This window comes from Phoxinus phoxinus, assembly GCF_949152265.1.
Source record: "Phoxinus phoxinus genome assembly, chromosome: 6".
Lineage (NCBI taxonomy): Eukaryota > Metazoa > Chordata > Actinopteri > Cypriniformes > Leuciscidae > Phoxinus > Phoxinus phoxinus.
The window spans coordinates 29,478,365-29,506,194 of record NC_136881.1 but is presented as its reverse complement, the minus strand read 5'-3'; the positions used below and the strand labels follow the sequence as shown (position 1 = coordinate 29,506,194).

Genomic DNA, 27,830 nt, shown 5'->3' with positions numbered 1-27,830 from the left:
GTACTCTGGTTCAAAAAAAGTAGGGAAGGGCGAAAATCTCCATCTCATTTTCTCCTCCAACTTCAAAATCGTCCAACATCTGTTAATTTTTTTTTCGTGACCTTTCCAACGTGATGGCGTAAAACGTGGTGCGTCGCAGACCAGCACAGGACGAACAATTGTGGTTAAAAAGTAGGCCTATATATAAAAAAAATTGTTTTATAAAATGACCGATCGTTTCGCTAGATAAGACCCTTCTTTCTCAACCATATTTCTACACAGTCCATTCTGCAATTTCTTTTCAGCAATTGTTTTTTTAAAAGTGAACTAACCCTTTAAGGTTAACCTATAGGCTTTCTCTCTATATACTGTATATACGCCAATATATAATAATAATGTGCACATAATGCACAGCACACAATATCATATAGGCTATAGATATAGGCCTCTAACTTACATTACATGTCATTTCTGTGCTTACATCTGTGACATTCTGCTGATGCAGTCTTATTTATCACACCTAAGTGCTCTGTCACAAAGAATGATGCTGCTGACTGGCTGGTAAAGTGATCCTTGTGAACACAAGCAGTTTCTCACTGTCAAGGAGTAAAGTGTCATCTGGAATGGCCATTTTAATGTGCTTATTTCTTATTATGTTCTGTGTTTATATTGAGAGTATGGAACAGTGATGCATTCATAACAAGCTGCTAAACCATTTGTGCAGTTGGCTTCTTTGTGAGAAACTGAAAATGCATCCATGTGAATGAGAACCAACAAGAATGAGTGAGCAGATCAATAGAAGATGCTGTTTTTTATTTATTATCATTAATATATTTTCAAATTACATTCAGTATATTGCTCGGCCAGCTACAGTTATAAAACTGACAAAAAGATTCTGTAAAATAAATAAATCTAAGGCTTTCATTCATCAAAGGCAATAACATTGAGGGTCTCTACTGAATAATAGCTCTAGTCAGCACCAATAACATGCTTGCATACAGTCAAACCAGCTCATTAGGTTAAATTAGCTTGAAGCTGACAAGCTTAAGTCCACAGTCTTTTGGATTGAAGTCTGAGTCCCTACCTTTGGTGAACCTAATATTTTCACAATTTAATTATTTAAAAGGGCCCTGATATGAGCAAACATTCATCTGAATAAGTTAAGCTGCAGTGCATTATTTATTGAAACTTTAATACAAAAATGTTGCATAAATAGTTTTTGCTAGACTAGAGATGTGCACTGGGTGTCAGCCTTTTTGTTGATGAAACATTACATTCATAAATATCAAGGTTAAATGTATGCATATATTGAGGAATAGAGTTTTGTTTTAGCATCTGACCAGATGGAGCAAATAACAGCACATGCATCATTTGCTATAATCCACTGAAATATGTTCAAAAACCTTGGTTTTGCCTTTGAAACTGGTGGCCAGCACAAAATCACGCTGGTCTGTTGACAGTGCTGTGAATGAGCGTGGCCATTGAACATACACATCCCTGAACTTGATAAAACTCTGGTTCTCCTCATCCCATCTGAAGATCTGGGAGAAAGAATAATCACTGCTCAGAATCAAATAGTGCTGGTCTTTGAACTTGATGGGCTGTAATACCGTGGCGCCACGTGAAGGGAAGCCCTGTGCTTCTTCAAAGTGTTTGCCGGTCCACTTCATGACTTTTGAGTCACCGATGTAGCAGGCGAGGGCAAGGTAGAGAACGTCCTTAATTCTAAAGGCCTTCACGCTGACAATGTCGTCCATACTTGCTATCTCATCATGTAGAACAAACTTTTGGGTGCTCTTGTTCCATTGGTAGATAACAGGAACCTGGGAGCGGCTCACTAGTATGAGAACAGATTTGCCATCTAAATCAATAAACTCTGCATCGGTATCACGAAACCACTCATGAAGGAACTGATATGGGTAGAAACCGGTTTCGTTCCATTTGAACAGAGTTGTCATTCCAGCTTTGGAACTGTCCACCATAAGGAAGAACCAGTCATCTCCAATCTGGAAGACTTCAATGTCATTTGGCTTGGACACATTAAGCATTTCAACTGCTTGAAACTTGGTGAACTTATTCTGTGCTTGGTCGTATTTGTAGACAAGGGAGCCATCGAAGAGCTGGGAGACAATGACAAGTGCCTGCTCGTTGATCAGAACAGACCTGCACCCAACAACAGACCGTCCTGAAATATAATTTATTAATAAAAATAAAAATAAACTTCTATACTCTTTCATAGATATGACAAATGATTATGGAGTTAACAATGTCAAACCTGTGATTTCATCAAAAGGCCTGAAATTTGTCTCAATGTGATCCCATTCCATGATTATGCAGCTGTCTGAATTTGGAACGGCCATAGCAACATATATATCATCTTTGTGAAAGAAGATGTCTGCTGACATGGATTGAGTATTCACTATCTGATGCTGAACAAAATCTGAAGGGAAAAGAAACAATACATAGTGTAGCACATTCATTCATTGTCATTAAACAAGTGTGAACAAATACAATTTTCTTTAAAGTCACCATGAAATTAAAATGGAAAATTATTGTTTTTTTAAGTAATATTGCAGCATTTATTATGAATGATTTATCTGTTCACATTATCATAAAAAATAAAAAATACATGTGGCTTCGCAATCTTTAATCAAAATAAATTCCTCTCGCAGAGACTCTTCTCTGATGACATGTTTACTGGCGAGATTGCGGGACACCTGTCACTCACATGACATCACAGCAATGGCAAACCACAACAGTCCAACAATCAAATAAATTCCTGATTGACAAAATCAAGTCCCGCCCTGAATTTGTTCTTGTTTGAGAAACAAATATGGAAGAAAAGAATATCACAACTTCCTTTTCACAGCATTTATTAAAAATTCAACAGAAAGAAATCTGAGCAACATAAATTGAGTTACCTGTGGAGACACACTTGCTGTGTTTTTCTGGGACATCCTTTAACAGGACACCCTTCATGGGAGGTGGACTGGCACAGTAAACATCTGAGATTGTGGCATTGGATCGCTTCAACCACAGCATCAGCCACATGGACTCACAGTCGCACTGGAACATGTTCCCTCGCAGGTCTCTGTTTATTAGACATGAAATATAAATACACAAGTTATCTGCTTGGTAAAAGTGGTTGATTACATGTGCACATTTGCAAATAGTGAACTGAAGAACTCACAGTTCAATCAAAGAGCGCAGATCAGAAAAAAGACCTCTGGGCAATGCTTTTATATTGTTGTTTGCTAATGATCTGTAAAAACAGAGGAAATGAATCAATACACACAGGCAAAACAAATATTTATAGTTTATACTTATGTATGTAAGATAAATCAGGATTTTTAAGCACCAATGTACCTTATAATTAATAATACTCAAGACAATAGCAGTCAGCAGTGTATAATTTACATTTATCAGACACTTTTATCCAAAGTGACTTACAAAAGAGGAACAAAGTATTCATCGAAGAGCCAACATTCGTAGTACACAATGTCATGTTTATTATACAACTAGATTAGGAATATGCATGTGCATTCGGTATCACATTATGTAGTGAAAATAAAATATTAAACAAAAAATATATGACCTACTTAATTAAATATTATATGATGCCAACCATAAATCTAAATTAATATGCATTGTGCGATGTCTTAGCCTTTCCTTGCTGCATGTTATACTCACAGATGTGTAACATCCCGAAGTCCTCTGAAGGCATATTTGTTTATCTCTTCAATTTTGTTGCCCTCAATAAATCTGTTTGGAGAAACAAAATGAGACAAAATATACATCGCCAAGAATTTCAGTCAATCACACTGCAGGGATAATGATCCAGATATCCAACAAATATGTGGATCTTAGTTAGTCAGCAGTATATGATGTAAAGAAGTGATCACTTTTTGTCATAAACGTAACTGCAGAAAAGCTGTCCAAATACTTACAAATACTCAAGATGAGGAAGCCCTGAGAATGCATCCTCCTTTATTTCAGAAAATGAATTAGAACTAAGGAGACTGAGAAGAGAGAGAAAAAAGATACCAGGAAATGGCCTACATAAACTATCACAATTAATACCCGTCCCATAGTACAGAAATTACCTAAATCTTCCAACATAACAAAGCATGCCTTGAATTGAATAGCCTATAGTGTTTTCTAATGCAGATTAACAGGTAAATTGAATAAAGTGGTGCAGCAGTCACTTACATTAACTGCAGTGAGGGCATGAGCGAGAACATAGCCTCCTTGATGTCTGGGAAACTGCAATTAACAATACTCCTAAAAATAATAATAATAAATTAATAAATATTGCACTTTGATTTTTTTGTACACTACGCGCGCGTTCAGTTTCGAAAACACAAATATTTTATAGGCTTGGATGTCGCACCATCTTTATGTTTGATACTGTATAATTATAAGGATTTTCGCTCGCAAAATTGTTACGAGAACATAATATTGCACTTACAGAGAGTTGATGTCACTCGGTATAGTCCGGGGGATGAGAGAAGAACCGACACAAATGACTGAATCTGTCGTGCAAGTGCATCCTGAAGGACATTTGATTATTCGCTTTGATCTAACGAGTTGAAATGAACAAATTAATAGTATCGTTACCAAAAGACACTTCCGGGTGGAAGAAAATGTATCGTTTGTAAGATCCATGGCTGTGTGAGGAGACGAAATCCAAACGCTCCCCTGTCCCGCACAGTGAACTGCAGCACGAAGGACTGACTCCAGAATCAGCAGCTCTGATGCAGTTGTGCTTTAGACTGTCCCATTGGAGGAGCAGGCCTCACAAATTCAATAAAACAACTAAAAGTAGCCTGTAAATTAACCATTAGATCATACCACTACTGTTTGTTTGTCCTTGCCAAGATGATTTTAAAATGTGATAATTATTGCACTTTTTTTATCACACCACTTCCTGTTTTTCCTTGCTACGCTATTAACTTATATAGGCCTAAGTTAAATGGTGTAACGAGTTATAATAAGTACAATACAAGTTTAATGTATTGTTGCTTTTTCACTAAAATCCTTATTATTTTATTACTGATTTATTTCCGTTTTTCTCTGAGCAATATATGTTGATTTTTGCTATTTATTCTCCAGAGACTTTTATTTTGATATTTTCTTCTGCCGCTGTTGTGGTGCCATTTTGAAGTGTGCGCGCGCCTCTCTTCAGTTTGCATTGCATGCGGTGGAGAGAGGTAAGCGTTTTTCAGAGCTCTTCAATCTATGAGCGAATTAAGTTTGTAAAGTATGTTAATTGAGTTGATATCCCTTTGTGAACAGTACAGAGACTGTGTATTGTGTTTTATTGCATGATATATGTGTGAGTGGATCAATAATGTGAAGATATATTGTGTGGGCCGTATGATATGCATTAACAGGGCTTTGAATCATTAATCAACTAAACTAGTGTTGTATCATATAGGTGATGTAATGATGAGATCTTCACAAGCAGTTTGTCATCTTTATTGATGTTGATCCACAGGTATTTCACATCTTTCAATGTTATGTGTATTATTTTTGATTGTTAATGGAGTTTGCATTGCATGCGGTGGAGAGAGGTGATGTAATGATGAGATCTTCACAAGCAGTTTGTCATCTTTATTGATGTTGATCCACAGATGGTGATAAGTCCATGTTGGGTGTGAGCGACTGTTAATAAACATCCCTGGTCTGGTGAACCGCAGTAACAGTGTCCTGGTCCTTCTATTACACAACGCAGAGACAGTAACGTAACAGCGGTCAGTTGCAGACCGGTTACATTGGTGCCGTGACCCGGATCAGAAGATTTGCTTCAGGATCAACGTCAGTTGGGTCGCCGAGGGACGCTGCATTGAGGTTCAGTTTTGTTGATAAAAGAACTGTGAGAATACAAACGGACATTTGATATTTCTTAAACCAAATTATGCATTTTCCCATTTAAGTGATTTATTTTTCTCACGTTTTCTGATATTTTTCAATTGCTTATTCTGTTTGAAAATTAATCTTAAAGTGTTAACATGGCATTTAGTTTAAAAGATGATGAAGTTGATGCTTACGAGACAATTACGGGATTAGGTCTTGGGAGGGGAAGATTTCTTAGTGAAACCCCAATTGTGAGACAGCGTAATGTGAACAGAACACCTCCTGTGTTAAGCTCCACACGTGTGACTGATCATGATACTGTACCCTTAGCTGTTCCAGACATAGCAGATCCAAATTGGCAAGATTTGATAGCACATATTGCTCAACAAGTGGGGCAAACCATGTTAGCATCTCAAAAAGAGGCTAGTTATGGTGGAGGAGAGAATAAGGGTGCACAGACACAGAGGTTAGGTACCAGTAAGACATTCTCAGACATCCCTTCACTTAACTTGACTGGAGTGAGATTGGTTATGCAAAGCGAAGCAAAAGAGCCCCCAGTCTACCGTGGTGATGCATCAGACAAGCTTGGTGTGCGTGAGTGGGAGGAGCTGATGGACACATATCTGAGAAAGAGAGGAATACCATTAGCAGAGCAGCATCAAGAGATTCTAAGCAGATTGATGGGCAAAGCTAAAGATGTCGTCAAAGTCACTCTTCGCTGTAATTCAGCTTTGAACCCAGTTGAAAACCCAAAGGTTATCATCGACATCCTGAAACAACATTTTAGCGATGTTAATTACTCATGTATGCCCTTGGCTGATTTCTATGGAACTGTTCCATTAGCAGGGGAGGATCCTGTCGAGTACTGGGTGCGTTTGAACAAAGCAGTGGATCTTGCAGAAGAAGCTTTAAAGAGACTTGGGCGACGAATGGAAGATCCATGCCAAGAAGCTGCAATGATGTTCGTGAAATACTGCCCTGATTCCACTCTTGCTGCAGTTTTCCGTCTTAAAGCTCCAGAAAAGTGGACCGCACAGGAAGTCCAAGAACAGCTTGACCGGTACCACACAGAGTTAAAAGAGCAGATGTCAGCCAAGCCAAAGCGTCACCCTGCTACAAGGCATGTCACCACTCACGTTCAGACATTCAATGACGATGAACAGGATGTTGACTCTTCAGAGCTAGGTGAGTGCAGCAGAGCCAGTAAAGCACACACTGTACAGGATGACAATTGTATGAGAACTCTGATCAATCTCCTTGATCGTGCACTCTCTCAAAATGTCCAAATGCCATCCCGCCAGCCCCAAAGCAAGCTCTGTAGAGTATGCCAATCTCATGATCACTCTACTGTAACACATTGTCGACGAGAACATCTGTGTTTTGCATGCTTTCAGCCTGGACACAGTAAGAGGGATTGTACAAGTGACAGGTCCAGACCTGGTCCAGCACAATTCCGGGGTCCATTAGGTTTAAACTAGATCGCTCACGTTTGGAAGGGGGATGCGTGAGCATAAGTGAAGAACCCCTAGAGAGTGTTGATCTTCACCACTTTTATGAGAATGCATGCGCACAGGCTCCCACTGGGACTAAGGTGATAGCACAAAATGTCCAGGCAGTTGAGGCATTCGACGATTTGTTCTATGCACCAGTCAGTATTAATGAAGTGTTTTCAATAAAAGGAATGCTTGATACAGGCTCCATGGCCTGCACTTTTAGTGACAAAGTGGAAAAGAGGATGTTAAGTGAGAATGTACTGCCTTCACCTACACCACTTCATGAGGAAGTCATCTTAGTAGGATGTGGTGGCAAGGTTACAAAACCAAAATGCATGTATGAGGTCCAATTGAAAGTTTATGGAGAGAGCTGTCTAGTGCCTATTCTCGTAGTACCCGGCCAGCGGGATGATCTGATCATCGGTACGAATGTCATAAAATTCCTTGCGCATCGCATGAAAGGTACCAGTGACTTTTGGAGACTTGTTTCTAATCATACAGTGGAGCCGCTGGCGGGATGTGAACAGTTCCTGGATGTAATGGCCAACACATGTCGGTGGAAGGGTTCAGAGCTGCCAGACAAGGTGGGAACAATCAAGCTACAGCAGTGTGTCACTCTCTTACCCAGGCAGGAACATCTTGTCTGGGGAAAGCTGCCAAAGAATGCCCCTATGTCACCCGGGAGTACAGTGGTAGTGGAACCTACAAATTCAAGGTCTGTGTCAAGAGACATTATGGTCGGGCGGGTGGTCACGCCATTATGGGGTGATCGCTGGGTTCCTGTAAAAGTCACTAACTTCTCTGACAAGCCAGTCACCCTTAAGAGGAATCGCAAATTAGCAGATGTGTTCCCATGTGTTGCCATGGAAGATTTTGAACTTTTCCAGGGGCTGAGTCGAGCTGAAGTGTCCGTGGAGGAGAGTCAGCAGTCCCTTAGATTGTCAGCTGATTTCAAACAGAGATTGGAAACGGTTGGCCTCGTTGATCTCGACATTCAGTCGGTTTCTGTCAGCCAAGTGACAAAGGAGAAGTTAGTGCAGTTGCTAGAGAGATACAACGACGTGTTTTCTAAGCATGCATTGGACTGTGGAGAAGTAACAGGATTTGTTCATCGCATACGACTAATGGATGAGCGTCCATTCAGACTCCCTTATCGTAGAGTGCCGCCTGCACACTACCAAAAGTTGCGGCAGGTTTTGTCCCAGATGGAAGAACAAGGGATAATTAGGAAGTCTGTGAGTGAGTATGCTTCTCCGTTAGTCCTGGTGTGGAAGAAGGATGGCAGTCTGAGGCTATGCACAGATTTCCGATGGTTAAATGCCAGAACAATAAAGGATGCACACCCACTACCACACCAGGCTGACTGTTTAGCTGCTCTGGGCGGAAACACACTCTTCAGCACCATGGACCTGACGTCAGGGTTTTATAACATCCCCATGGCTGAAGAGGACAAGAAATACACTGCATTCACGACTCCTGTAGGGCTGCACGAGTATAATAGGATGCCGCAAGGACTATGCAACAGTCCAGCCTCTTTTATGCGGATGATGGTAAGCATCTTCGGAGACTTAAACTTCAGCAGCTTGTTGTGTTATCTTGATGACCTGTTGGTGTTTGCTCCGAATGAGCAGGAAGCGCTGGAAAGACTGGAGGTCGTGTTCAGTCGTCTGAGGCAGTACAATCTTAAGCTGAGCCCTAAGAAGTGCCATCTTCTGAAATCCTCTGTAAAATTCCTGGGTCACATCATCGACAGGGATGGAGTTTCAGTAGATCCTGCCAAAGTCGAGGTCATCTCGAAGCTTACTAAGGCAGATCTTATGGAAGATGATAAATGTACTCCATCAGTGCAGAGGATCAAATCAGTTCTTGGTATGATCTTATATTACCAACACTTCATTCCTGGATGTTCTACTTTGGCAAAACCGCTTTTTGCCCTTACGGGTGGGCAGAGGAGGAAAAGAGGCACCAAGGGAGACATTCAAAGGGGAACTTACAGGAAACTCAAGCCCACTGATTGGACTTCAGAATGTGATAGCGCATTATGTTGTCTTAAAGAGAGTCTGCTTCAAAGTGCTGTTCTAGCCCACCCTGACTTTACTCTGCCTCTGATCTTGGCGATTGATGCCTCACTGGACGGACTGGGGGCTGTATTATCCCAAGTGCCTGCGGGTGAAGAGCGAGCTCGTCCAATCGCATTTGCAAGCAAAACTCTGAGCAAATCACAGAGGAACTATCCAGTTCATAAGCTCGAGTTTCTGGCACTCAAATGGAGCGTGTGCGAGAAGTTTAGCCATTGGTTGAAAGGTCAGACATTCACCGTATGGACCGACAACAATCCGCTCACGTACATCATGTCCAAGGCAAAACTCGCAGCATGTGAGCAACGTTGGGTGTCCAAACTGGCAGCTTACACCTTTGAACTGAAGCATATAGCCGGGAAGAAAAACGTGGTGGCGGATGCTCTAAGTAGAGACCCTTTTGTCAAGACCGTGAGCAGCAGGCTAATGAAGGAGCCATATCATGATTTGCTTGTGGAGGCTGAAGCAGTTGATGGAGATGGAGTTCGAGATGCCTTTCGTCAAGGAGCTCAGAATCTTCAGATCTGCTTCCAGTCCTGTCTTGCCTTACCCTCTGACAGTGCCACTATCAAAGCCTGTTTAAGTTTACATGATCAGTGGGAAGAAACATCTCAAGCAAGAGCTGTGCAGCTAATTCAGTCTTACCCAGATTTAATACCTGCTGGCATTGACACCCTTCCTACGATCCCTGCGGATGAAATTCGTGAAATGCAAGAGGCTGATTCAGTAATTTCAAGAGTGACATTCTTTGTAAACTCGAAGCGTCAACCATCGAGGCGAGAGAAGGCCAACATGAGTTACAGAACCCTATCTCTTCTCAGGCATTGGGACAAATTAAAACTCAAGGATGGAATAATGTACAGAGTCACACAAGATCCACACAGTAAACAGAAGCGGTATCAGTTGGTCTTACCTTCTAGCCTCAAGGGGCAGGCTTTAAAGGGTGTACATGATCTTGCGGGTCATCAGGGCCAAGCCAGAACCATTCATCTAGCCCGCCAACGTTTCTTCTGGCCAGGAATGGGAAACGATGTGTGTGAATACATCAAGTGCTGTCAAAGATGCATCCTAGCCAAGGCTCCCGAACCATCTGCGCGGGCCCCTCTTGAAAGTATTAAGACCTCTATGCCCATGGAGCTGGTATGCCTGGACTTCTGGTCTGCGGAGGATGGGAAAAAACGCTCTGTGGATGTGCTCGTTGTGACGGACCATTTCACGAAGTTGGCTCATGCCTTCCCTTGTGCAAATCAGTCTGCAAAACAAGTCGCAAGGAAGCTGTGGGATCGTGTATTCTGTGTGTACGGATTCCCGAGCCGTATCCACACAGACCAAGGAGCCAACTTCGAGAGTGCCCTTATAAGAGAGTTGTTGAAACTATCAGGAGTTGCCAAATCTCACACCACTTCGTACCACCCCATGGGAAACGGAGGAGTAGAGAGGTTTAATCGGACCTTAGGGAGTATGCTCCGAACCCTGCCTCTGAAAGAAAAGCACAAATGGCCAGAGCAAATACAAACGCTGACTTTTGCCTACAACGCTACAGTCCATGAGACAACTGGGTATGCTCCATTTCAGCTTATGTTTGGTCGTGTCCCAAGGCTGCCAGTGGATGTCATGTTCAGACAGGTGCTACATGACCCCGTGGTTGTTGATCATGGTACTTACCTGAAATCGTTGATGTCATACCTCCATGAGGCGGCTGAGATTGCGCAGCGACATTCTGAAAAAGAGCAGAGGAAACAGGCAAAAGGTTACAACAAAAAAGTCAGAGGGACATGTCTCAATGTTGGGGACCGTGTGTTGGTGGCGAATAAAGGAGAAAGAGGCAAGAGGAAACTAGCGGATAAATGGGACCCTGTCGTGTACACTGTAATAGACAGGAACCTGCAGAAGCACATTTACAAGCTAGAAGATGGGAATGGAAATGTGAAGATTGTGCACCGGAACCTGCTTCTAGACATTAGTTTCCTACCTGTTGAATCGCCTGATGAGGAGGAAAGCATTCTGCTCTCTGCGGAAGATTCAGAGTGTGAGTCACGTAGCGACAGAAGTGAGTCCTGTGCGGATGACTTCGAACCAACAGATCTGGAGGAGAGAACCAGAAGATGGGTGAACGTAGACTCTGAAAGTCCTGTAGTTCCCGATTCTGATGATGAGGGAGTTGTGGGAACAGACCATTTCAGTTTGAAAGGAAAAGAGTCCAGTGACCAGTCACAAATTGAAGAGAGTAGTAGCAGAGATCTCCCTCAGAGTAGAGTTCAATCCAGCCCATCATCTCTTGATGTCAACATTGACTGTGACACAGACACACAAGCCCAAGTTCTTATTGACTCTCAAACTGACACTGATACCCAAGTTCCAGTCACTGACGTTCAGGGTGTTAGGACACGGGCAGGTAGAGTCGTTAAGAAAGTGAACAGATTAATTGAGTCAATGGTTCAGAAACCCTTTTATCTTCAAGGGGTAGGAAGTAATCTGAAAAAGAGAACTGGGTCATTCCTTTCTTTGTTTTGAAGAGTATTCTAATGTGGTTTGATTTTGTATGATGTGAAGACATTTTGATTTCAAATGTGAAACACAAGGGTCAGGTTATATTATGGTGTACAAGGCACCGTAGTGTTCCAAGATAATCTTAGATTTGATCACCCTGAGATTTTTCTTGACCTATTAGTGGGTAACTCACAAGTTGAACTAATGACTGTTTCATTGCAGACCTGTACCAGTTGTTATTTTATTTGGATCATTCAGTATGGATTTAAGTGAAATCCGGAAGGGGTGAATGTAACGAGTTATAATAAGTACAATACAAGTTTAATGTATTGTTGCTTTTTCACTAAAATCCTTATTATTTTATTACTGATTTATTTCCGTTTTTCTCTGAGCAATATATGTTGATTTTTGCTATTTATTCTCCAGAGACTTTTATTTTGATATTTTCTTCTGCCGCTGTTGTGGTGCCATTTTGAAGTGTGCGCGCGCCTCTCTTCAGTTTGCATTGCATGCGGTGGAGAGAGGTAAGCGTTTTTCAGAGCTCTTCAATCTATGAGCGAATTAAGTTTGTAAAGTATGTTAATTGAGTTGATATCCCTTTGTGAACAGTACAGAGACTGTGTATTGTGTTTTATTGCATGATATATGTGTGAGTGGATCAATAATGTGAAGATATATTGTGTGGGCCGTATGATATGCATTAACAGGGCTTTGAATCATTAATCAACTAAACTAGTGTTGTATCATATAGGTGATGTAATGATGAGATCTTCACAAGCAGTTTGTCATCTTTATTGATGTTGATCCACAGGTATTTCACATCTTTCAATGTTATGTGTATTATTTTTGATTGTTAATGGAGTTTGCATTGCATGCGGTGGAGAGAGGTGATGTAATGATGAGATCTTCACAAGCAGTTTGTCATCTTTATTGATGTTGATCCACAGATGGTGATAAGTCCATGTTGGGTGTGAGCGACTGTTAATAAACATCCCTGGTCTGGTGAACCGCAGTAACAGTGTCCTGGTCCTTCTATTACACAACGCAGAGACAGTAACGTAACAGCGGTCAGTTGCAGACCGGTTACAATGGCATATCAGCAAAATTGTGCTTTATCTGCATAGAGCAAGTTTGAAAATGCACAGATGATCTCAGCAATGAAAACGATGGCGGGTAAAGTGGAATATGTGGTAATGACACAGCAATTCTTTGAATGAATGGCTTCTGTGTCTTGTAGCTTCACCGGCATTGGTCATTACTTTACATTAAGATAAACTCAATCTTCATTTGTTTCCTCTATTTCCCAGATTAAACTAGATGATGCATAACATAAGTTTCAACAATTTCTCTGGCAACCAGTAATAAACTTCAATATTACAGCAAATAATGGACAGTATGCATATCATTAATCATTTAGAAGCAGATCTGATTTCACCATGTAAGTGCTTTCTATATGTGACTATATAATAGGGAGGTGCCTAAATGGATGACAGAGATTTCTGCAATCTGGCACTTACTATGAATTTATGAAGTAGGTTTTAGGGTTCTCAACTGCTTTACCTGCAGACCAAACTCCCAATGCATCAATGTCCATAAAATCAGTCACCATAACAGACTGCAAATGCCTAGGTATAGGCCTATTTGCAGACAAGTCAATACAGACAGACCACCTCATCAAAAAAGCTCTTAGTCAGACAACTAAGGAAATTCAGAAACTAGTCAGCACCTTAGTCTGTTTTAAAACATTGTTCAGGCATTGTCTATTTAGTACGACAAAGAAAAGACGTTAAAGGACAAGTTCGGTATTTTAAAGTTCGGTGCTGCTACCACAGAAACCGAAAATTCTCGGGCTAGCAGCATATGTCCAAATTTCTATCTTAATCGTTCTATTTAATCAGAAACGATCTCAAAACAGGGCTTTAAGTGTAAAATACCAAACTTGTCCTTTAACAGAACATTGTCACTTAAGCTTTAAAGATCATGGGTACATGATCCCTGCCCCAACACTTAATCTAACACACCAATACACATAAAAAAGATGACCATGGATCCATCTAACTCAGCACATAACAGCTACTCCCCTCAGACAGAAGCTGGAGAACATTAACAGCTAAAACATCCATCGATAAAGAACAGTTTCTTTCAAACAGCTGTCAGAGTAGGCCTCAATAAATCTCCTTAAAATAACCGTATTGTAATATTTCAACTAACTTTTTTAATGTATATGGCACATTGCGTTGTTTAATGCAGTGTAGCATATTGTACATTACATGCAGTACTTGCATAGGTGTTGTGTCACAATCTGACCCCCTGCCAGATTATAGTTTAGGATTAGGTGTGTGGGTGGAGTTAGGTAGCCTCAACAACTATGCCATTCTATTAGACTATTTTATTCTAAAATAACAACAACAACAAAATTATTATACAACGGGTCAAGCATTTTTCAAACGCTTCCCCGGTTTACTGTAGCACACTCTCCAAACACCTCAACAAGAAAATTCCAGAATGTTATCTTCATTGTGGAAGAAAGAGAGGGCAAAGGCGCGTGCCTGATGACGCAGTCACTCTTTTTGCCGAGTATCATGGGAAAATAACATAGCAGGCTAGCACGCGCAGGAAGAGAGAAGAAGCGACACCTCCGCGTAGCGAAACTATTCCCGTGTGTTATATTCACCTCTTACCTCCTCGAACAAGTGTAAACCGGCGACCAGAAACCATCTTTAACTGTCCAACATATCGCGAAGTGTTTACGGTTGTTGTTTGTTTCATTTGTCGGCTTGTTGGATACTTAGCGCGTGTCGCTGTCGAGCGATTTCGCGGAAGAGGTGGGTATAGTTAAATTTACCTTTCATATACCACTACAGACATCCTCCACTCTTTATTACACAGAGATGTTCGCACTTATGTGAAAGTGGTCGTTGTTCTACCCTAGCAGAAAATAGTGGAAAAGTATATCAATGGCAGGCGATTTAAATAGAGTCAGGGCTTGAAGCCGGTTAAGTTGAGAGGGGACCGTCTTTTCTGTCCGCTAGCCTTTACCATGTCTCCCACCTCTTATACTTATCTGTATATCTGCTCTTTGTGTTTACATTAGGTCAGCATCGTCCCTGCTTCAGATACCAAAGATTACATTCAGAAGATAAGAAGAAACTTTTCATCAAACGAGGCTAGAGTCGACGGCGGTGTAAATATGAGTTACAAGCCGATCGCCCCCGCACCCACCGGCTCCAACCACACTCCACCAGGTGAGTTTCATTGTGCTCTCTCTTCATTCATGATTTTTTTGTACATACATTTTACTCGCATCTGGGGTAATTTGTGTCTATCACGTTTTCAAATGCATCGTTTTTAATCCCGGGGAAAGGGGTCAGTGAACCTACTGTAAAAGAGGTCAGAGGCACGGATAGAGGGGGAGGAGTTAAAGGAGCCATAGCCATCTGTCTTGCTCATTACATAAATGTGGAATAGTGTGCTGCTAACCGCACCTTACCGCGTTTATGCTTAAAAGCTAAGTGTTGTTTAACCCATATGTGTGAGTGTGCCATGCCATCACATCAGTGCATCCGATCTTGGCTGTATCTTTCCTCACTTCCTTCCATACTCACACTGGGTGGCGAGATGTCATTGGTTGAAATTGGCCTTTTGACATTTTCATGGTTTGTGATTGGTCTTCCTATTGCTCTCTGGTTTTAGGATCATGTGGCTCATCTCCATCTCTGGCCTCCTCTTCTAACTTTAGACCAGCATTTAGTGACTTTGGTCCACCATCAATGGGCTTTATACAAGTAAGTTAAGTTTATGAAAACAGTGGGATTTAACTTTTTTTTTGCAATCTTGAAATTATTCCTAGTGGATCTTGTCTGTTTTAATTGGAATATATATACATGAACACTACCGGTCAAAAGTTAAATATAATAATTGTTTTTTTTATGTTATTAAAAGAGGTATGCATTTATTTGAGGGAAAATAAAATTCCAAACTTTTAGTGTATATGTACCTTTTAGTAAAGACTTCTTCACAACTATCTTGCAGGACTCGAAATTAAGCCTTGTTGTGTGCTTGTAAATCGGTCATTAACGTGTCCAAGTAAAAATGTTGCTTGTCTGTAAAACATAGGATTTTTGTGTTGTAAATATAATTCATTCTGAAGCAATATTCTAATCAGTGTTCTATCAGCTTTGACATTTAAATCTGAATATTTGTGATATTTACCCTGCGGGCATTTTCCCCCTTAATCTTATTATACAATATTAAATTTGATCAATAAATTCAATTAAAATAATACGACACTATAGGACTGTTACCAATCAAGTTAAATAATTTACTTTGAAAAATTACAACTGCATTAAATTATGTTATGAGATTTTAAAAAAAAATTTTTTTAATATACAAAGAAATGAACTAAACAGCCAGTAGGTGGTGGCAGGTGACCGTTTTAATGAGTGAGTCATTGAGTCATTAATTCAAAAGATTGGTTCAAACGGCTGATTCGTTCAAGAATGGGTCATTGAATCTTTGACTCAACCGATTTGTTCAAAATGCTGGATCAGCATTTTGTGTTGTTGCTTAACTATATCACGTTATAAATATAAAAACTCAACCATTTTTTTCCCCACAGTATGTTAAAGGGATAGCCTAGTTATAGTTAACCCAAAAATCATTCACTCGCCCTCAAATTGTTCCAAACCCGTATGAAATTTCTTTCTTCTGTTGAACACAAAGGAAGATATTCTGAAGAATGTTTGTAACCAAACAGTTGTGGGGCCCCATTGACTTCCATGGTATGGAAAAAATACTATGGAAGTCAATGGGGCCCCACAACTGTTTGGTTACTTCAAAATATCTTCTATAATGTTCCACAATAAAGAAATTCATACAGGTTTCAGAACAACATGAGGGTGAGTAAATTATGACAGAATTTTCAATTTCGGAAGAACTATCCCTTTAACTAAATTTCTTTGGGTGTGCGCTGTGCTTTTTTTTCTTTTCTCTCTGAGAAGCTGCACGAGCCTCAACAGTGCAACCGTGTTTCAGTCAGTACATTATTATCCACTATATTAAATAAAATCATTCTAGCGTTTTGGTGATTCCCAAAGTAATTTTTTTTTTTTGTTATTGACGTTTTAATCAGACTACTTGTCCGGTCTGGCAAGTAAAATTCTCTTTCACTTGTTACTTCTGAACCCCCCCACACACACACACACTTTTCCCGGACAAGCTTTAATGTCGAGCCCTGTCTTGTTTTCTGTAGCCAGTTAAAGTGTCCCAGGGATCTACGTATAGTGAGCTGCTCTCCGTCATTGAGGAGATGAGCCGTGAAATCCGTCCTACCTACGCTGGCAGCAAAAGTGCCATGGAGAGACTGAAGAGAGGTACACCACACCCTTCTGAATAAAGTGCATGCAGCACATTTGTAATAGTCAGTGACGTTTAGCCCCCCAGAGGAATGTAAGCCTAAGGGCAGTCGTGATAAGAGTTCTGTCGGTTTTTCAGTTCTTCACATGGGATCAGACTTGCAACGTTTCTTTTGTTCAAATTAATTATTGAAATTGCATTACATATAAAAGTTCCCATCTAGTGTCTGACATGTAGTAATTTTGTATATTCAGGGCTCCAGACTAACTTTTGCACTGGTGCTACCAACTTTCTAAGTTGGTCGCACCAGCACATGATTTGGTCGCACCTTTTTTTTTGTTGCTACAGCATAGATTAATCAATGCATGCTGATAAATAGTTGTCTCAATCTTTGCAATTTAATATGACTTATAGTCGATTAGGAATTCAGAAATTATGCAGTTACTTCCTGGTTTTCAATAAGCCAGCTCGAGCATTTCCGGTCAAACATTGTTCACTGTACATCCACACAAAACCATCAATTATGGTTGACTTTTTAATGTTGTATTTATACTTTAATGCCGTTATCACACTTACCTAATTTGCCAATAAAGCAGTTTTATTGATTGCAATAAAGTCTTGAAGCTAATGTGATTGTGAACGTTGGAATAAGAAACGCGATGCCTGTAATTGGACACAATTTTCAGCACTTCAATGTTATTTTTAACATGATGATCAAAAACTATAAATATATACCAATAAAAATAAAATCACTAGGTTTAAAAATAAACTGTCAAAGTGAAGTATCAGACATTCACAAAAGTCTCATGAAAAACAATGTCAGTCAGTGCAGCGCTGCCAGCACAAGCTCACTGATTTCAGCACACTTGTGAAAACTCAAGTTTTGTTCAATAAATTTAACTAAAGTATTCACTAATCTTTTTCGTTTTCAAACTGTTAAATTACTTCAGGACATTGAAGATACTGACACACCAGCAAGTGACATTTCACTGGAGGTTTTCCAGCTGGCTAATATGGAAGTTTTAAAGAATGCTTCGTGCATATAATCCATTGACGCGTTTCATCATCAGTGTGCAATCAATGCGTGTGTACGTTTGCTCTCTAGCGCGGTTAATAAACAAGTCTTGTGGAAGAACACAGTAGCCGGAGCTACTTCTCTCTGTTAATGTCTATGGCGAGTCACTTAGGCACTGTGCTCCTCCGCAGTGCAGCCGACCCCAGCCTAAAATAGTCCGAATATAAACACTTATTATAGGCGTGCTGTAGTGTTTCAGGATAAGACAAAAACACGGTTTGGAAAATGAATTCATGATGTACTCGTTCATTATATACATTCTGTTAATTTTGAAAACCAAAAGTTAAGGACTGCAGCAGTTACGGATAAAACAGCGTTCTGTTGCCCACGCGCAAATGTAACTGCGTGCATGACCATGCACTCGTACAAATGTGACCACATCAAATTCTAACTCGAACATTGTCAAAAAATTGTTGCAGTCTGGAACCCTGATATTTAATAAAATAAAAATTCTTTCAAGGATAAAAAAAGACTATGGTTACAATCTGCTGCATGGTACATTAGCCAATGGTCTGTCATGCTTCAAAACATTTACCTTTGAAATGGCTGATATGTGTTTCTGTCTGTCTTTAGGTATCATCCACGCACGTGCTCTTGTCAGGGAGTGTCTAGCGGAGACAGAGCGAAGTGCTCGCACATAACACACACACACACCCTCCCTCCGGTACTTGTCTCCTCATTGTTCTGTTTCTCACAGACATGCTCCTTCTCTTTGCCAAGCTATTTACAACATCTCTTTCTATCTTTCTTATCGACATTTGTCCATGCATAGCTATCTCCCAGATGTGCACCTCATGTAGTGTCACTGCGATTAGCATAGAATTTTTTTAAGCCCAATTTTTGCAATTCTGTATTTAAATAAAAAAAAGAAAATAAAAAAAATCAATCAATTTGCCAGATTTTTAATTCCACTGGATGTAAGAAGTACTTGTTTAAAAAAAAAATTGGGTGAAGAATTTTATTTGGCTTCAGTCACAACATAAATGCAGACTAGCTGCAGCAACATGTATTTAAAGCACTTTGAAAATATATTTTTATTTGTAGTGACATATATAGGTTTAACTGTGACAATTATTAACTACACACAAATGTGAACGAGTATACGTGTTCTGTTTCACATGTGCTATCACAGTGTTAACAATGTGTCTTTCACTTATATATTTCACAGGCCTTCTAATGCCTGACATTTCATATTTATTTCCTTTATCTTTCAAGATTAAAATGTAGTATACATAAGACAATAAGGGTAATATCAATACAATTACAATTAATAAACATGATAAATACAAAAGAATAACGTAAGGGAGATATATAGTCATAGCAATCCCATTTTATCATCATCAGATTGTCTTTCAGCTTTGTTTCTTTCAGACTGCACTTGTTAAAGAGCACTAACCATAATGCACTAGGTTGTGAAGTTTCCATCAGCTATATCCAAAAAGTGAATACACAAGGCTGGTATTTACACATTCCTGGTTCACAGGAGTTGCAGATCTCATTGATAACAATGAAAATGAGCATTCTTCAAATGATGGGTAACTCTCAGGAATGAATGGATGGCCAGGCCATTCAAAGCTATGCACTGGATGCACTCTTCATTTGTATGTCAATTTACCAATAAACAATGAACAATAAGGGGGTGATGCTTTGGGGATGATGGGTTAAATAAACTTGTGAGGGATACATGTATCAGAGTGCATATGCTCAAATTTAACAGTGCATATCTCCTTATAAATGGAAAATTGGACATTCATCTTTGTTTCAGCCCTGAAAAGAGGAAAATAGCACAGGTTACTCAATGAAGCAGCTTTTTTTTTTTTTGCTGTTTAACAATATTATACACCCTAATTTAGATTCTTCATAGGTCGCATTTGAGATGAAACTAACCGTGGTAGCTGCAGCAGAGGCTTTGTCGCTGTAGCTGAACAGGTTTTTGTAGCGTCCCTTCTCCTCTTTCTGTTTCTCACGAATGCGTTCCTCCATTGCTCTCAACTCCTTTGCAACTGAAGTTTCAAGTGAAGGTTCCAATGTAATCACTTTGGCAAAGTCAGCTCTTGCCTCTGCTTCATTCCATACCGCTGCATGAGCTTTCCCTCGTTTGAAATATGCCTTCACATTATCTGTGAGAAAGACAAGACAATATTATGGGCATCTGAAATGCAATAAAACAGTTCTCATGGTACTCAAGTTAACTGGAGCTTGTTTGTAAAGAACATAATATTAGTGCAGCTTTGAATTCCCTCTGATTTAGGACCAATAAATTATACTACCCTAAAAGTGTGGTAAAAAAGTGCTTATTTGAGATGCATTGCTGTAAATACAAAGTACTTGTTTTGATATTTACCCTCATACTTGATGATAGAAGAGCAGTGGTCCAAAACCTCATAGTATTGGCTCAGCAGAAGCTTGCACTGGCAGTAGTTGAGGAGGAGAGGGGTGATCATGAGATCTAGTTTGATCCATTGCTCATCACCCGGACGCTCCTTTGAACAGGGAATATATGTTTGTAAAGTAAAAGTTGAATCTTAAAGGGATAGTTCACCCAAAAATAAAAAATCTGTCATGAATTGCCTTCCCCCTCATGTCGTTCCAAACTCATAAGACTTTCTTTCATCTTCAGAACACAAAAGATCTGTTTTGATGAAATCTGAGAGCTTTCTGTCCATCCATTGACAGATACGCAACTACCACTTTTGCACAAAAAAAGTGTTCATTTGAAAAAGTTCATAGAGTTAGTAAAACTAATCCATATTAATCCAAATTTTCTGAAAATACTTTTTGCTTTATATGATAGTTTTAATTTAAGCTTTTATTCATTCTCATAAACATTGATCAGATAACTTAAACAGAAGCTCAACCGAAGCTGCTTGACGCGCAAAAACAAACCTCACTGGTTCTTGCACGTCAAGCGAACATGCTTGAACTTCCGTTTACCACAACTGATGTGCGAGTTGATGAATACGTGAATATAAGCCTAAATTCAATCAGTTCATCATATAAAGCGATCTCTTCAGAAACATTGGACTAAACTGCTCAATTCATAATTAGTTTTACTTTATAAACTTTTTAAAGCATCAAAGTAGTTGTTTAGCTGTCAACGGAGGGACAGAAAGCTCTCATATTAATCTAAAAGATCTTCATTTGTGTTTAGAAAATAGACGAAAGTCTTGCGGGTTTGGAATGACATGAGGGTGAGTAAATGATGGAATTATCATTTTTGGGAGAACTATCCCTTTAAGGAATATAATACACTGTTGGCTGGTGCTACACGATAATGGTTAAACTCGTCATGATTATTAAATCTCGTTTGAGAAATCACAAATCAAGAGAATGTCACCTACACAGGATATATCTTACCCCTTTTATTATATTTATCATATACTGTAAATGAACACTTTATTCGTTATTAAAAAAAATTAAGAAGCTTCCCTCAAGAGCTAAAACAGTTGAAATAATTATATTAATGTTTGTCTATTATATTAATGTTTTTGCATATATTTAGCAATCGCAAACAACTTGTGACATTCATGTTTGGCTCGTCACTGAGAAGTTGTCGTTTTCTTTCAGATTTAATCACAAGTGATGCTCATGAAGGTGTTTTCTTTTCAGCGCTTTTTTACAGTGCAGAGAAAGCATGTTCAATTAAGAAAAATACTGAGAGGAAAATGTATCAATTTAAGAGAAAAGCTCTATCTGAGGGACTTAAATCTCTTGAAATCTAGCAACCAACACCAAATGCGAGATAACAGAAATGTCAAATGACAAAAAGGTTTTAGGACAAATAAGCAGCGGGCCAATTTCTCTGATTATTTTGCTTAATCAGTTTGAGAATAACAATTTGTGGTCAAAGACCATTAAACATGCAGCCAATGTGTTGGTTTAAAACGGCTTCATTCTGCAAAAACCACCGCTGATATATTGCATGCAATGCTTCAAGGATACATTTGTTCTTCAACAAGGGTAATGTGTAAGTTTTAAAGGGTCATGAAACCCTTTTAATATTAATTTGTCTGTTTAATGAGTGTGTTTTATTGGTTATTTTCTCCCTTCTTCCCACAGCTCTGCACGCCCATTTCCTTAATCTTTTTCAAATCTGAGGTGTGAACAACCAGTAATAAAACTGGGGTTTCATGACACTTCAATGCTTAGCAACTATTAAGACTAACCTTCATCTGTAAGCTCTTCAGACAGGCTATAGCATTGTAGTACTTCTCAGCAGCTGCTGCAATATCTCCACTCTTGAATAGCGCATTTCCCTCTTCATGGATCTGCGGTATGGCCTCCAGTTTCTCCTCATCTGTCATTGCCCATATTTCCAACTGAAAGGAGCCGGGGGGCAAGACCTTGGGAAGATGATTACACAGAGAATCGTGAAACAGCCGCTTTGTAATTCCAGTATTTTTGTTGTTAAATTAGGCAGTTTTTTTATGTTAGCTCAGTTAACACCTCCAAAAAGGATACCATGCTACTGTTTCTCACCTGTAGCATTTCCAGAGTAAAAACTAGAGGCTGAGGATGGACCTGCAACTTATCCAGATCGTGGTGACCTATGGAATGATGAGAGTGAACCTGAGCTACTCCACAGCAGTGTCTCTGTCCTTCCAGAGGGTCTTTTCCTTGGCTGATGTTGCGTAGTGACAGAGAAACCATGGCGTAGAGAGCTGTGTGCTATTACAGTGGAAACAAAGACAAATCAGTACTGAGCCGAAGAATCTCAAAAAATAAATGTTCTAAAGAATAACACGTAGTTATTCATAGATATTTACATATTACAAGGTAGAAAATAATTAACAGGTCACTAACCTTTACATCACAGGTGAAATCAGCTATTTCACCCTCTCTCATTGTGGTAACCACTTGCTCCCACACAGGCAGCTTGAACTTCTTCCCCAGTATGAGCTCCATAGGTTTACTCTGCCCTCCCATTGTCCTGGAGTCATCCAACACAGTGCCATCACAAAGACTAGTGCGGTAATGAAACTTGACCTTTCGAGAGATAAAAATTAGTTTGATTAAACATTTCTAAATTTTGAGCCCAAACAAGCTCTCAGTGCAAAAACATAGACATCTCTGGTGTTTACATTTTATTTTCACTTACTATTGCCCACATATGCAAACCTTTTTTCTTTCCATTTCAAACATTTAATTATATTATGACTATTATTTCATATGTCAGGCAGGCTTTCACAGGTTAAGTATTATAGATATTTCATATAATGTAGCCAGTGGCTAAAGTTACATGATAATGCAGTTAAAACGCTGCTGTTAAGGGGTACGTTTAGCTTTCAGATGTCATTCAGAAGGGAGGAACATTTTTTCTCCTTTCAGTGTCAAAAATGCGAACAGAAAGACACATTGTCTGCGAGTCCTCCTTGATGGTCTGTAACATCAGGTCTCCATCCCGATGTTTAGCTAAAGGCTAAATCTGAATACATTGGGCCTCCTTGTAAAAACAGCTCATAAAACAGTAAAAATTCTCACAATAATAATGCGGTATATACATAACATAACCTACTGCACGACTTCTGGACTATTTTCGGGAGAATTCAAGCCCATAGTACACGTCAAAACGGGTGAATCTAACGTTAGCTAGCTCGCTATCTGTAGAGTTCGACACGTTAAAAATAATACATTTGTTCTCCGTCTCTATATTTCATTAGTGTAAAATGTGTCCTGAACGTTACATTACCTTTGTTCCATTAGGAAACGTTGAAAGCTCTCCTTTTCCGGGAGAGATTACTTTTTTCTGAACGCCATCCGCTATGAGGTTAATAGCAAGCTCCTCCATTCTTCTTGACGATGTAGAAGAATAGTGTCACCCTGTTGAGACTAGATGGCGCTGCTGTGTAGCAGCGAAATGACAGGGTTCACAAAAACAGCTACACTTCATGGCTTAAAAAGCAGGTTATAAAAATAATAAGATATTGATTTGAGTCATTGTTCTGTAATTTAAATGCTTAGAGTATTTCTCATCTTTTCTTTGACTATATTTGCACTGAATTGTTCTTCTGGAGCTGATTATTTGTTTGTTAGATACATATGTTTTAATGTTTTAAATAGATTCATGACAAACCTTTTGTTCTGTTCATAATTTATTTATTATGTTAGGTAAACATCATATTCGTAAATGTTTTTGGTCAAAAGGAAATGTTGATAGCCAAAATTTGAGCTTTATCAGTAGGCCTATAGGCTATATCGAAGCATTGGATGGAGTAAGAAGCACCACAGCAACAAAAAACAAAAAAATTATATACGGTTTTCTTTCCATTTTAGAGGCTTTTGTGCTTGTTTTGGAATTAGTTAGACCTCAATAGACCTATAGTTCTTTACTTCAGTTTTTATTTAATTCATTTTGAAAATGTATTATTCATTTTTATTGTTATTCTTCTTTTTTGTATCATTATTTTGGTTATATTCTTTGCTTTTGTTGAGTTAGTTATGTCACGTAAAAAAATACTTAACATAGATCAAGTTTAAAGAATGAAGACATCAATTCAGTTTAATGTTTATTTAGTGTTGAAGATATAATAACAACCAGACATTTTGACCAATTAATGCAATTCTACAATTCCATTTTCAGAGCGTATCAGATATTCTATTGATAAATACTTCAAAAATGAATTGTATATTATTTTCTATTAAATTTGAGGGTTGCCCAGTCCAATAACACAGCATGCCAGTCGCCCTCCAGCATTGCCATTCAGCAAGCTTGCCACATTGCCACCTCTGCCCAAATCATCCTGCCCCTCATGAATGACAACAGACCGGCCAAGTATTGAGAGAGTCCCAAAGAGTGTTGCATTGGAGTCCTGTGCGTGACGAATCTTCCCATTAACAGGCACAAAGTTCCCAAAGTCCCCTGGATGTTGTGGATGGTTCACGCTGAGGGGATTGTAATGCCCACCTGTAGATCCGCAGCCCTTGCTTAAGTCTCCGTACTCATGAATGTGCAGCGCTCTGGGCTGCTGACTGGAGACAGGGAGACCATGCAGCCTGAAAGTCACGCTCAGCTTGTCCTGTGGGCCAGACTGTATGAAAAGAATGTGACCATACACACGAGGCATGCCGGGTGCTAGTCGAGTGTTAGGGCGCATTCTACATACGGCCCGATGGGAATCACTGTACACTGCTGGGGGAACTGGATTTGAAGCATTTGCCAAACCTGAGCGTGACCCACAAACGTGCACATGGCAATTGAGCAGGAATGCTAGAAGTGGTAAAATGTAGAAGCTTTTCATTTCTTCTTTTCCCTGCGGCAAAGCAAAACACCTTAATTAGAAAATCAAAAAGCCAAGTCAAATTATAATGAGCCAAAGAGCCATACAATTACACACACACACACACACACACACACACACACACACACACACACACACACACACACACACACACACACACACACATTATTTAGCCAGGTTATTTTGTTGACATATTAGGGGATTTTGTTTTGGATTTCTGCTTTTATCACTCACATACAACATATTTTATGAGCAAACCCCTCTGTATAAACCTTCAGAATATGGTTAGGAATAAAACTAAAGGTTGGTATACTGTAAGTTCTGCTAAAGTGGAGATTTCTGACTAACTAATTTTGAGAAAATCCTTTGTATAGTAATTTAAATCTACATACGCAAATAGATAACGTGCAATAAAGGTAACACTTAAAAGTGTATTTTGGATGTTTTCTTTCCACTAGTTTAAAACACCATTTAGCCAAATAGCCCAACATCTTAAAATTGACCGATGCATGAAAAAACAGTTTTTGCCTTTAGTGTCAGAAGAGTGTATAGCTATACATGCTCGCCCTAATATTCTTAATTAATTCAAATGTTCAAATATCCTAAACAATACCACCTACGCATCTTCGTTGCTAATCGCCAAAAACAAAATATCATTAGGTTACATGTTACGCTGATGTTCAGTCACAAGTAGATTCTACTACAACTTACTTCTCGTGTGACGTCACTTTTTAAAAAAGAACTTTAAGATAACAAACGTGTTACACGATCGATGTTTCTTCGTGTGAAATAATGTAAGCCGGTTGTTGTTTTGCTTGCATAACTCAGGGGCGTAAACATCTCAAATTTAGTCAATTATAGGCTAATGCTTGCACTACGGATCAAATTTCATGTCTGCCCCATAGACTGGGTCTGCCCACACTGCGCAAAGAAATCGTATGAAACATATAGGCCGATGAAGATCACACATTTTTTTTGTTTCCTCTTGTTTGTCCTCCATCAATGTTTTAGTAGAGAAAACGGTAGCTTAAAAAAGATTGTTATAGGCTGTGGGAAACGTGTCTTTGATTAACTAACTTTTTTTTTAATTAAAGGTAGGGTAGGTCAGAATTGTCTAAAAAAAACTTTTATTCAAATTTGTTTAAACTGTCTTTATATACCAATGCATAATTAAAATGTAAGTACTCTGATAAAAAGAGTATAAAAATCGAGTGACTCTAGACCGTTTAATCTTCATTAAACACAGCTCATTAATTCCATTCACTCCCACCTAAAAACGGGTGCGCGACTGCGCGCACGTGGGGCAGAGTAGTCATGGCGACGTCGAGTGACAGTCGCGCAAGCCAATCCTGTGATTCGTCCCGAATGGAAATAATGAGCTGTGTTTAATGAAGATTAAACGGTCTAGAGTCACTCGATTTTTATACTCTTTTTATCAGAGTACTTACATTTTAATTATGCATTGATATATATAGAAAGTTTAATCAAATTTGGTAAAAAGTTTTTATATAAATCCTACCTACCCTACCTTTAAAGTATTATATATTTTGAGTATTTAAGATATTATCGTACAGTAAAAAAACAAAAACGTGTGTTTATGCTCACCCAGAAGAACCATTGAGAGGGACGCTCGCATGACGTTTCGACGTGACGTATGTGTTTCATTTACATGACGTCTTAGTCCTCACTTCAGGACCAGGTAATTCAATGTATCGCAATACACGTGCTTCGCAATATATCGTATGTCTGTGTTGTAGTGGTATATCGTACCCTTCTGTAAAACAATCTACTGAAATTAATGTAAAGCAATAAAGCCACCGTGTCACCGTCATGCAAACGCATCGCTGAACTCCGCTCTGTATATCTCCTGGGCCGCGGTCATCATTAATGCGCATGCCTGAAAACTTGTATTCTAAGCTACTTGCGGGGAACCTGGTTTCGCCATCATTGCTTAGGGGAAAGTCCCCGGACACTGGGCAGAGATGTCCTGCATTCAGCGCAGATCGGCGGTTTGCGCAGCCTATCAAAGCTAAGATGTCCTCAGTGACGGAGCGTGGAGCTTGCAATCCCCGTTTGTCAATGAAATAGTTACACAAGTGTAGTACACACGTACATCTACAGAACGGGGCTCATTCTCAGCGTGCGCAATGTTTTGTGCGCATGGTCAATCTTAAAACTCAAAAGCTTGGGTAATGGACAAAAAATACTGACATGAAAACGGATTGTTTTCACATAGGCTACTGTATATGAAAACCTATTCCAGTCA

At 39.4% G+C, this 27,830-nt stretch overlaps 4 protein-coding genes across 5 annotated transcripts; 1 reads left to right on the top strand and 3 right to left on the bottom strand.

Moving 5' to 3' along the window:
- Positions 1–772: 772 nt before the first annotated feature.
- lgi2b (leucine-rich repeat LGI family, member 2b) lies at positions 773–4,908 on the bottom strand. 2 transcript variants are annotated; one of them, XM_079615858.1, is made up of 9 exons: positions 4,597–4,908; positions 4,448–4,529; positions 4,189–4,260; positions 3,927–3,998; positions 3,670–3,741; positions 3,170–3,241; positions 2,901–3,070; positions 2,255–2,419; positions 773–2,164 (listed from the first exon to the last, which is right to left on the bottom strand). In XM_079615858.1, the coding sequence occupies exons 3-9, from the start codon at positions 4,218–4,220 to the stop codon at positions 1,347–1,349; spliced, it is 1,401 nt and encodes a 466-aa protein (XP_079471984.1). In that variant the 5' UTR covers positions 4,221–4,260; positions 4,448–4,529; positions 4,597–4,908; the 3' UTR covers positions 773–1,346. The 2 variants fall into 2 exon arrangements, with proteins under 2 accessions (XP_079471984.1, XP_079471983.1); XM_079615857.1 differs by having other exon boundaries at positions 4,448–4,771.
- A 9,239-nt stretch (positions 4,909–14,147) lies between these two features.
- Positions 14,148–19,123, top strand: cdk2ap2 (cyclin dependent kinase 2 associated protein 2). Its single transcript, XM_079615856.1, has 5 exons — positions 14,148–14,721; positions 14,991–15,141; positions 15,590–15,681; positions 17,148–17,268; positions 18,900–19,123. The coding sequence occupies exons 2-5, from the start codon at positions 15,087–15,089 to the stop codon at positions 18,965–18,967; spliced, it is 336 nt and encodes a 111-aa protein (XP_079471982.1). The 5' UTR covers positions 14,148–14,721; positions 14,991–15,086; the 3' UTR covers positions 18,968–19,123.
- Positions 19,124–19,262: 139 nt separating this feature from the next.
- Positions 19,263–24,204, bottom strand: aip (aryl hydrocarbon receptor interacting protein). The gene is made up of 7 exons (XM_079615851.1): positions 24,016–24,204; positions 23,130–23,312; positions 22,806–22,994; positions 22,493–22,669; positions 20,671–20,809; positions 20,214–20,446; positions 19,263–20,093 (listed from the first exon to the last, which is right to left on the bottom strand). The coding sequence occupies exons 1-7, from the start codon at positions 24,112–24,114 to the stop codon at positions 20,088–20,090; spliced, it is 1,026 nt and encodes a 341-aa protein (XP_079471977.1). The 5' UTR covers positions 24,115–24,204; the 3' UTR covers positions 19,263–20,087.
- A 589-nt stretch (positions 24,205–24,793) lies between these two features.
- Positions 24,794–26,408, bottom strand: sod3b (superoxide dismutase 3, extracellular b). The gene is made up of 2 exons (XM_079615855.1): positions 26,276–26,408; positions 24,794–25,576 (listed from the first exon to the last, which is right to left on the bottom strand). Exon 2 carries the CDS (start codon positions 25,562–25,564, stop codon positions 24,965–24,967), a length of 600 nt encoding a protein of 199 aa, XP_079471981.1. The 5' UTR covers positions 25,565–25,576; positions 26,276–26,408; the 3' UTR covers positions 24,794–24,964.
- Positions 26,409–27,830: the final 1,422 nt, after the last annotated feature.